Raw genomic sequence first — 11,071 nt, 5'->3', positions numbered from 1 at the left:
TACATCGCCTACACAACGCATACACGCACACATTAGCACAGATGAGCAGTTAGAGAGTTAGTAAAACATCACAATACTTTGGGAAAATGACAAACAATGAGCTAAAAGTTCATGTGCAGTGCTCTCCATCTCTTCATTACACCCACCTTTAAGAAATGCATACAGATTATGATTATAATAAGAGTTTTTCAATATGTTTTATTTCGTTAAGTCCCGATTTAAAGCTTTCTGTAGATATTTATCATGTCTGGGAGGCGTGTATTCGGTTAGTTTTGTGAAGTGCTCCTGTTCAAGCCCATAGGGTGGTGTTGGTGCAGTGGATAAGACACATGCCTTTGGTGTGAGAGAGCCGGGTTCGAATCCACTGTGAGACACCAATGTGTCCCTGAGCAAGACACTTAACCCCTAGTTGCAGTTGTAAACATCAGATCATATTTGTTTTCTTTATTTTATAAAAGCACAAAGTTTTGTTGATATTGTGACTGCATACAAATAAAAGTAGACCCTTTACAGTTACGAATGATGTATTACTGTTAACTTTATGAGCAAAAATGATGGCGTATCCAATGAAAACATGGAAATGATCATGCGGTCGTCTCCATGTCCTGACACAAACTATTGAATAAAGTGCACGTTTATCTGTGTCTAACATTTAAAAATTGTCATATGCTTGAACTGTTCTATAGCTATAGATTTTATTTTGGGCAAGTCGTGATGATTTGAGAAGACTAAACTGGTCAAACATAGACTCTCTGTCTGCCGCTAGATGCTTGGTCATTACTTAAAAAACTAAAACTTACATTTAATGAACAAAAATCTTCCTAACATTCTTCTAAATTAACTTAAAAAAAAAAAAAACTAAATATCATCACTTTGCTATTCTATACAAAACTATTTTAATAGCTGAAACAGTAGTAGTATTTCAAATAAATGCTGCTCTTTTGAACTTTATTCATCTGTGAATCCTGAAAAATAGAATGTATTAAGAACTGTGTTCAACATTGATAATAATCAGAAATGTTTCTTGAGCAGTAAATTATATTTTCATGATTTCTGAAGATCATGTGACACTGAAGACTGGAGGAATGATGCTGAAAATCACAGCCTGGTTGGTTTTAATTGATAGAAGAAGTGAACAGGGCACCCGTCTGATAAACTTATTTATGTTCATATTTCACCCCAATTCCTTATTATTCAATTCTTGTGGAGATATATTCACTAGAATAACTATAGTTCCCAGCAGCCATTGCGTTTCTGTTTCCGGTGACGCGGGTAAACCAAGATGGCGCCGTCTGCAGATCAACACGCGCGCGTCATTCCCGGAGGCTTCAGTGGTAAAGTTAACATCTGTTTGTGTTTCAGTAACGTCTAGAAATCTGTTCCCTTTATCCCGGTAATCACGGAAGATGACACAGTTGCGCGTTCTGTCGTGTCTTTGAGCTGTAATATGATGTGTGTATGTGTGTGTGCGCAGTGCTGTCGCTGAGGTTCAGTGAGGATGACGCTCATGCTGCTCTTCATCAGCTGTGTGTTAAAGAGCACCGGGTCCGAGCGGAGTCCAGCACGAACCGACCACTGGACCGAACACTGTTCGTGCTCAACGTCCCTCCGTACTGCACGGAGGTCAGTCTCTTACACACACACACACACACACACACACACACACACACACACACACACACTACTATAACTCACACAGACACACACTCAATACTTTTCATATAAGTTATTTATTTTACTAATTTTTATTTTTTTAAATTTATTTTTAATTTTAATTTTCTATTTAGTAATAATTGTATTATTATTATTCTCTAAAATGTCCCTCTTTAAAAACCCTTGATCTGGACAAGTGTTTCCCAAACTTTTCCATTCCATGACCCACCTAGACAAGTGAATTCAATTTCACGACCCACCAAAATATATATATATATATATATATATAAAAATTAAAAAAAACGGTCGACATTAAGCCTATACCATTTTATTTTAGCGTACACCTGAAAAATGTAACTACTAATATTTAAGTTTTAATTTTTGTTAACAGACGTTGAAATATGTTGCGTCCATAAAACATGAAACAGGCTCACTCCAGTGAACTGTGCTGCTGTGTTGTGTTGCAGGAAATGCGTTCATGATCCTTGCGTGTGTGTCGAGAATGGAGCACAATCAAACACTTTTTTTAGAAAAGCATAAGAAGCAAAGCAGAACTATCTAAAACAGTTTGGAGATTAAAATTATTGTATTAGAATAATTTCAGTAAGAAAAATAAAAAAAGATTTAACTTTGTTTGCCAATTACAGAGAATCCTGAGATTCAAGTTCAATACCTTTATTTGTCCCCCAGTGGGGCAATTAGTTTTACAGCATAGGAGCACACAAACTTACAAACACAAATACACAGTATAATAAAAAATTAAATAAATATAATGCACGTTCTGATCAAATAAAAAAAAATGAGCAATGAACCTGATGGTAAAAACTGAAACTGTAGATATAAAGGATGAGAGAAGTCAGTCAAGATAGAGTTTGCTTTCTTAAACAGCTGTTTTTCGTAGAGATCCTGTAAAGTTTCTTGTGAAAGCCCTATAATTTTACTACTGACGCTAACAACCTTGTTCAGTAAGTTCCTCTCTTTTACCCTCAAGGATTGAAACCAACAAACAAAGGAGAACGTAATAATAGACTCAATAAAAGAATGATAAAACAAAATCATCAAAGTAGAGTCAACCTGGAATTTAGATTTCTAAGACAGAAAAGACGCTGCTGGCTTTTCTTATGGATCGAGTCAGTATTTTTCTTAAATGTCAGCTTGTTATCGAGGAAAGTGCCTAAGTACTTATAAGACTCTACCGGTTCGACTGTCTGACCATCAGTCACTAGTGTCAGGGGAAGGCTGAGCATGTCTAAAATCAATGCACATATCTTTTGTCTTTAAAACGTTTAAGGATAAAAAAAGATTCCTGACACCATTTTAAAAAGTAATCAATCACAGGACCATGCGAAGTTTCAGTGCTATTCAACAGGCTCACTATGACTGTGTCATCCGCAAACTTCAATATATGACGGTTTTTAAAACTACTACAAGAGTCATTTGTGTACAATATGTACAGCAAAGGAGAAAGAACGCACCCTTGTGGTGAACCAGTAGATGTTACAGATAGATCAGAAAATTTGCCATTTACTCTTACTCTTTGCGTTCTGCCTGTAAGACAGTCCAAGATCCAGCCAACAATACTACCTTCTAGACCAAAGTTATCCCTTAGTCTCTGAATTAGTAGATGAGGCTGAATAGTGTTGAAGGCAGATGAAAAATCAACAAACATCAATCTGACATGGTTGTTTGGACTGTCAAGGTGCTTACAGATGTAATTCAACAGAGTTATGGTGGCATCCTGAACACCTCTCGGTCCTGTACGTGAACTGCAGGCGATCCATTCGGTGTTCAGTAGTTTTCAGCAGTTCAGCTTTGATCAGTTTTTCCAGTGACTTCATCACTAATGAAGTCAGGGCTATAGGCCTTGTCATTTAATGATTTGGGATGCTTAGATTTACCAACAGGGACTATAGTAGACTGTGTCCACAGACTAGGCACCTTCTGTTGAGACAAGGATAAATTAAAAATATAATAAAAAATCGGGCCTAATTGTACAGCACAGTTGGAGAGTAATCGACTACTGATATTATCTGGACCAGCACTTGTTCTCTGAACCCGTGAACCAGTGTCCTTGTGTGCTGTGTGTTTCTCTTTGAGCACTGAACCCGTGTCCTTGTGTGCTGTGTGTATCTCTTTGGGCACTGAACCCGTGTCCTTGTGTGCTGTGTATCTCTTTGGGCACTGAACCCGTGTCCTTGTGTGCTGTGTTTCTCTTTGAGCACTGAACCCGTGTCCTTGAGTGCTGTGTGTATCTCTTTGGGCACTGAACCCGTGTCCTTGTGTGCTGTGTATCTCTTTGGGCACTGAACCCGTGTCCTTGTGTGCTGTGTTTCTCTTTGAGCACTGAACCCGTGTCCTTGTGTGCTGTGTGTTTCTCTCTGGGCACTGAACCCGTGTCCTTGTGTGCTGTGTGTATCTCTTTGGGCACTGAACCCGTGTCCTTGTGTGCTGTGTGTTTCTCTTTGGGCACTGAACCCGTGTCCTTGTGTGCTGTGTGTATCTCTTTGAGCACTGAACCCGTGTCCTTGTGTGCTGTGTGTATCTCTTTGAGCACTGAACCCGTGTCCTTGTGTGCTGTGTGTTTCTCTTTGGGCACTGAACCCGTGTGCTGTGTGTTTCTCTTTGGGCACTGAACCCGTGTCCTTGTGTGCTGTGTGTATCTCTTTGAGCACTGAACCCGTGTCCTTGTGTGCTGTGTGTATCTCTCTGGGCACTGAACCCGTGTCCTTGTGTGCTGTGTGTTTCTCTTTGGGCACTGAACCCGTGTCCTTGTGTGCTGTGTGTATCTCTTTGAGCACTGAACCCGTGTCCTTGTGTGCTGTGTGTATCTCTTTGAGCACTGAACCCGTGTCCTTGTGTGCTGTGTGTATCTCTTTGGGCACTGAACCAGTGTCCTTGTGTGCTGTGTGTTTCTCTTTGGGCACTGAACCCGTGTCCTTGTGTGCTGTGTGTTTCTCTTTGAGCACTGAACCAGTGTCCTTGTGTGCTGTGTGTATCTCTTTGAGCACTGAACCCGTGTCCTTGTGTGCTGTGTGTATCTCTTTGAGCACTGAACCCGTGTCCTTGTGTGCTGTGTGTTTCTCTTTGGGCACTGAACCCGTGTGCTGTGTGTTTCTCTTTGGGCACTGAACCCGTGTCCTTGTGTGCTGTGTGTATCTCTTTGAGCACTGAACCCGTGTCCTTGTGTGCTGTGTGTATCTCTCTGGGCACTGAACCCGTGTCCTTGTGTGCTGTGTGTTTCTCTTTGGGCACTGAACCCGTGTCCTTGTGTGCTGTGTGTATCTCTTTGAGCACTGAACCCGTGTCCTTGTGTGCTGTGTGTATCTCTTTGAGCACTGAACCCGTGTCCTTGTGTGCTGTGTGTATCTCTTTGGGCACTGAACCAGTGTCCTTGTGTGCTGTGTGTTTCTCTTTGGGCACTGAACCCGTGTCCTTGTGTGCTGTGTGTTTCTCTTTGAGCACTGAACCAGTGTCCTTGTGTGCTGTGTGTATCTCTTTGAGCACTGAACCCGTGTCCTTGTGTGCTGTGTGTATCTCTTTGAGCACTGAACCCGTGTCCTTGTGTGCTGTGTGTATCTCTTTGGGCACTGAACCCGTGTCCTTGTGTGCTGTGTGTTTCTCTTTGGGCACTGAACCCGTGTCCTTGTGTGCTGTGTGTTTCTCTCTGGGCACTGAACCAGTGTCCTTGTGTGCTGTGTGTTTCTCTTTGAAAACTGAACCCGTGTCCTTGTGTGCTGTGTGTATCTCTTTGGGCACTGAACCCGTGTCCTTGTGTGCTGTGTGTTTCTCTTTGAGCACTGAACCAGTGTCCTTGTGTGCTGTGTGTTTCTCTTTGAAAACTGAACCCGTGTCCTTGTGTGCTGTGTTTCTCTTTGAGCACTGAACCAGTGTCCTTGTGTGCTGTGTGTTTCTCTCTGGGCACTGAACCTGTGTCCTTGTGTGCTGTGTGTTTCTCTTTGAGCACTGAACCAGTGTCCTTGTGTGTTGTGTGTTTCTCTCTGGGCACTGAACCAGTGTCCTTGTGTGCTCTGTGTTTCTCTCTGGGCTCTGAACCCGTGTGCTGTGTGTTTCTCTCTGGGCACTGAACCCGTGTCCTTGTGTGCTGTGTGTTTCTCTTTGAGCACTGAACCCGTGTCCTTGTGTGCTGTGTGTTTCTCTTTGGGCACTGAACCAGTGTCCTTGTGTGCTGTGTGTTTCTCTTTGAGCACTGAACCAGTGTCCTTGTGTGCTGTGTGTTTCTCTCTGGGCACTGAACCCGTGTCCTTGTGTGCTGTGTGTTTCTCTTTGAGCACTGAACCAGTGTCCTTGTGTGTTGTGTGTTTCTCTCTGGGCACTGAACCAGTGTCCTTGTGTGCTCTGTGTTTCTCTCTGGGCTCTGAACCCGTGTGCTGTGTGTTTCTCTCTGGGCACTGAACCCGTGTCCTTGTGTGCTGTGTGTTTCTCTTTGAGCACTGAACCCGTGTCCTTGTGTGCTGTGTGTTTCTCTCTGGGCACTGAACCAGTGTCCTTGTGTGCTGTGTGTTTCTCTTTGAGCACTGAACCCGTGTCCTTGTGTGCTGTGTGTTTCTCTCTGGGCACTGAACCCGTGTCCTTGTGTGCTGTGTGTTTCTCTTTGAGCACTGAACCCGTGTCCTTGTGTGCTGTGTGTTTCTCTTTGAAAACTGAACCCGTGTCCTTGTGTGCTGTGTGTTTCTCTTTGAGCACTGAACCCGTGTCCTTGTGTGCTGTGTGTTTCTCTTTGAGCACTGAACCCGTGTCCTTGTGTGCTGTGTGTTTCTCTCTGGGCACTGAACCAGTGTCCTTGTGTGCTCTGTGTTTCTCTCTGGGCTCTGAACCCGTGTGCTGTGTGTTTCTCTCTGGGCACTGAACCCATGTGCTGTGTGTTTCTAGAGTGTTCTGACAGAGGTGTTCAGCCGTTTCGGGTCTGTCCAGTCCGTGGAGCTGAAGGAGAGACCAGGAGCGTCAGAGACGAGCCACAGCGGGGTGTCCAGACACTTCACAGACACACTCAGACAGGTGACCCCTTCACAGCCACTAGAGCAGCTGACACATCACTGAACGTGATCGCACAGCATGCACTCATGATGATATATTGTGTGTGTGTGTGTGTATGTGTAGTGTTTCAGGGTGGCATACATCGTCTTCAAACACGCATCTGCAGTGAACGCAGCTAAACGGCACCCGGAGAACGTCCCGCTCGTCGTCTCTACAGCTGAGAGACCTGTCAGGACCGGCATCCACAGTGAGTGTGTGTGTGATGATACTGATGATGATGGTGATGAAGATATGATGATGGTGGTGTGTGTGATGAAGATATGATGATGATGATGGTGGTGTGTGTGATGAAGATATGATGATGATGATGATGGTGTGTGTGATGAAGATATGATACTGATGATCTATGTGTGTGTTTCTAGAGTGGATCCAGCAGTACTCAGACTCACTGATCAAAGCTTCATCACTACAGCAGGACATCGATCAGTTCATGAATAATTATGATAGACAGAAGGAGGAGGTGAGACACACACACACACACACACCCAAACACACACATACACAGAGCTACAGCTCATGAATTATTCATAATCTTTCCTGACAGGAGGCGGAGCGTCAGAACCAGGAGGCGGAGCAGCAGCAGGAGGATGAGGAGGGTTGGGTGAAGGTGACGAAGAGCAGCCGCGGCGTGAAAGTCCGCCCACACAGCGAGACAGCCAATGAGAGGATGCTCAAGAGGGAGAAGAAGAAGAGCGAGCGCAAGGAGCTGCTGAACTTCTACACGTGGCAGCACAGAAACACGCAGAAAGAACGTGAGTCTTGAGACGATCTGCAACTCGACGCCACATTCATGCATGCGTTGAGACTGTAAGAAAGTGAATTAGTGTACGAGTCTGCTCCCTGATAATCACTGTCTCCATGCACCAAGCTACAAGAAGTATTTTATTATATTACACTAAATGTAAATTCTGGGCGTCAAGGCGGAAACTGAGCAAAACTCGGAGTGGCGAGAACTTGGAGGGGCGAGATGCGAATTTAGAAGCGAGAAGATGGATACACTAGTGTACGAGTCTGCTACCTGAACTTTGCTGTCTTCTTGCGTCAAGCTAAAAGAAGTCTATTATTATATATAATAAAAAAACTTGTGAAATTCTCTAAATGTTTATTCAGAGTGGTGAGACACAAATGCAATATGCGATCTCGGAGCATTGAGGCACAATCTCAGATCTGCGAACTCGGAGGGGGGGGAACTCGGAGGGGCGAGACCCAAACTCGGAGGGGCGAATTCTGAGGGGCGAGACCCAAACTCGTAGGGGCGAGACCCAAACTCGGAGGGGCGACTCTGAGGGGCGAGACCCAAACTCGGAGGGGCGAACTCTGAGGGGCGAGACGCGAGACCCGAATTCAGAGGGGCGAGACCAAACTCGTAGGGGCGAGACCCGAACTCGGGGGGGGGGGGGGGGAACTCAGAGGGCCGAGACACTAACTCGGAGGGCGAGACCCGAATTCAGAGGGGCGAGACCCAAACTCGGAGGGGCGAGACCCAAACTCGGAGGGGCGACTCGTAGGGGCGAGACCCAAACTCGGAGGGGCGACTCGTTGGGGCGAGACCCAAACTTGGAGGGGCGACTCTGAGGGGCGAGACCCAAACTCGGAGGGGCGAACTCGTAGGGGCGAGACCCAAACTCGGAGGGCGAGACCCGAATTCGGAAGGGGCGACTCTGAGGGGCGAGACCCAAACTCGGAGGGGCGAACTCGGAGGGGCGAGACACTAACTCGGAGGGCGAGACCCGAATTCGGAGGGGCGAGACCCAAACTCGGAGGGGCGACTCTGAGGGGCGAGACCCAAACTCGGAGGGGCGAGACCCAAACTCGTAGGGCGAGACCCGAACTCGGGGGGGGGGGGGGGGGGAACTCAGAGGGCCGAGACACTAACTCGGAGGGCGAGACCCGAATTCAGAGGGGCGAGACCCAAACTCGGAGGGGCGACTCTGAGGGGCGAGACCCAAACTCGGAGGGGCGACTCGTTGGGGCGAGACCCAAACTTGGAGGGGCGACTCTGAGGGGCGAGACCCAAACTCGGAGGGGCGAACTCGTAGGGGCGAGACCCAAACTCGGAGGGCGAGACCCGAATTCGGAGGGGCGACTCTGAGGGGCGAGACCCAAACTCGGAGGGGCGAACTCGGAGGGGCGAGACACTAACTCGGAGGGCGAGACCCGAATTCGGAGGGCGAGACCCAAACTCGGAGGGGCGACTCTGAGGGGCGAGACCCAAACTCGGAGGGGCGAGACCCAAACTCGTAGGGGCGAGACCCGAACTCGGGGGGGGGGGGGGGGGGGGGGGGGGGAACTCAGAGGGCCGAGACACTAACTCGGAGGGCGAGACCCGAATTCAGAGGGGCGAGACCCAAACTCGGAGGGGCGACTCTGAGGGGCGAGACCCAAAACTCGGAGGGGCGAGACCCAAACTCGGAGGGGCGAGACCCAAACTCGTAGGGGCGAGACCCGAACTCGGGGGGGGGGGGGGGGGGGGGAACTCAGAGGGCCGAGACACTAACTCGGAGGGCGAGACCCGAATTCAGAGGGGCGAGACCCAAACTCGGAGGGGCGACTCTGAGGGGCGAGACCCAAACTCGGAGGGGCGACTCGTTGGGGCGAGACCCAAACTTGGAGGGGCGACTCTGAGGGGCGAGACCCAAACTCGGAGGGGCGAACTCGTAGGGGCGAGACCCAAACTCGGAGGGCGAGACCCGAATTCGGAGGGGCGACTCTGAGGGGCGAGACCCAAACTCGGAGGGGCGAACTCGGAGGGGCGAGACACTAACTCGGAGGGCGAGACCCGAATTCGGAGGGGCGAGACCCAAACTCGGAGGGGCGACTCTGAGGGGCGAGACCCAAACTCGGAGGGGCGAGACCCAAACTCGTAGGGGCGAGACCCGAACTCGGGGGGGGGGGGGGGGGGGGGAACTCAGAGGGCCGAGACACTAACTCGGAGGGCGAGACCCGAATTCGGAGGGGCGAGACCCAAACTCGGAGGGGCGACTCTGAGGGGCGAGACCCAAACTCGGAGGGGCGAGACCCAAACTCGGAGGGGCGAGACCCAAACTCGTAGGGGCGAGACCCGAACTCGGGGGGGGGGGGGGGGGGGAACTCAGAGGGCCGAGACACTAACTCGGAGGGCGAGACCCGAATTCAGAGGGGCGAGACCCAAACTCGGAGGGGCGACTCTGAGGGGCGAGACCCAAACTCGGAGGGGCGAACTCGTAGGGGCGAGACCCAAACTCGGAGGGGCGACTCTGAGGGGCGAGACCCAAACTCGTAGGGGCGAACTCGGAGGGCAAGACGCAAACTCGGAGGGGCGAGACGCAAAACTCAAAAGGGCGAGACGCAATCTCGGAGGGGCGAACTCGGAGGGGCAAGACGCAAACTTGGAGGGGCTAGACCCGTACTCGGAGCGTCGAATTTATAGGGATGACACGCGATGTCGGTGGGGCGAATTCAGAGGGGCAAGACGCGAACTGGGAGGGGCTAACTTGGAGGTGCAAGACTCGATCTCCGTGGGGCAAGACGTTACTTTTTTTTTTTTGTGTGCCTTTTTATGTCAAAGCTCATAATTCAGAGAATAAGTCAGGGAAGGGTGATGTGTGTCTGAGAGGCTCTCAAACCAAATAATCTGTTTCAGATATCGCTGAGCTAAGGAAGAAGTTTGAAGAGGACAAACAGAGAATCGCTGTACTGAGAGCACAGAGGAAATTCAGACCCTACTGATTCAACATACCCACAATCCTCGGCACCCGCTGAATTCATTTACCCACAATCCTCGGCCCCCGCTGAATTCATTTACCCACAATCCTCGGCCCCCGCTGAATTCATTTACCCACAATCCTCGGCCCCCGCTGAATTCATTTACCCACAATCCTCGGCACCCGCTGAATTCATTTACCCACAATCCTCGGCACCCACTGGATCCATTTACCCACAATCCTCGGCACCCACTGGATCCATTTACCCACAATGCATCTGTTGGCTGTCTGCTGACATGAACGTTCATTTAAAAAAAAAAAAGTCTGCAGTGAGTCAGTCATAGAATTGTGATAATTGTGTTTGGAGCAAAAATAAACCATTATGATGCAGTGTATGTTTGAGGAATGTGTGTTAATTTTTGATTTGGGTCCTTCGTTTCGCTTTTTTAAAAAAAATTAATGTTGGCATATATTATGTACACACAAAATAATCAAATGCTTATATCGGTTACTGCCGATATAAGTTTTTTTTTTTTTTTTATCAAACAATAAAAATGGCCCTTTGGTGACTGAATTTCTTGCAGTGAGTTTGAGATTCGCCAATGAAACAGTTAATAGTAAAGCTGAATGGATTTATTTAGCAGGGTTCTGGCGCTGACGTCATGGGACAGGTCACGTGA

At 48.3% G+C, this 11,071-nt stretch overlaps 1 protein-coding gene across 2 annotated transcripts; it reads left to right on the top strand.

Moving 5' to 3' along the window:
- The first annotated feature begins 1,244 nt into the window (after nucleotides 1-1,244).
- rrp7a (ribosomal RNA processing 7 homolog A) lies at nucleotides 1,245-10,838 on the top strand. Of its 2 annotated transcripts, XM_026239869.1 has the most exons (8): nucleotides 1,245-1,334; nucleotides 1,475-1,623; nucleotides 6,544-6,669; nucleotides 6,772-6,895; nucleotides 7,071-7,168; nucleotides 7,253-7,460; nucleotides 10,331-10,426; nucleotides 10,493-10,838. In XM_026239869.1, exons 1-7 carry the CDS (start codon nucleotides 1,283-1,285, stop codon nucleotides 10,414-10,416), a joined length of 843 nt encoding a protein of 280 aa, XP_026095654.1. In that variant the 5' UTR covers nucleotides 1,245-1,282; the 3' UTR covers nucleotides 10,417-10,426; nucleotides 10,493-10,838. The 2 variants fall into 2 exon arrangements, with proteins under 2 accessions (XP_026095654.1, XP_026095653.1); XM_026239868.1 differs by having other exon boundaries at nucleotides 10,331-10,838.
- The last annotated feature ends 233 nt before the right edge of the window (nucleotides 10,839-11,071 follow it).

The sequence above is a fragment of the Carassius auratus genome, linkage group LG28B (assembly GCF_003368295.1).
Source record: "Carassius auratus strain Wakin linkage group LG28B, ASM336829v1, whole genome shotgun sequence".
NCBI classification, from domain to species: domain Eukaryota; kingdom Metazoa; phylum Chordata; class Actinopteri; order Cypriniformes; family Cyprinidae; genus Carassius; species Carassius auratus.
The sequence above is the reverse complement of the archived record's forward strand: the minus strand, read 5'-3'. Positions and strand labels throughout refer to the sequence as shown.

Coding starts and splice junctions, on each gene's coding strand:
- rrp7a (XM_026239869.1), top strand. CDS start 1,283: ATGGCGCCGTCTGCAGATCAACACGCGCGCGTCATTCCCGGAGGCTTC. Junction 7,169..7,252: donor ATGATAGACAGAAGGAGGAG/GTGAGACACACA, acceptor CTTTCCTGACAG/GAGGCGGAGCGTCAGAACCA. Junction 7,461..10,330: donor CAGAAACACGCAGAAAGAAC/GTGAGTCTTGAG, acceptor AATCTGTTTCAG/ATATCGCTGAGCTAAGGAAG.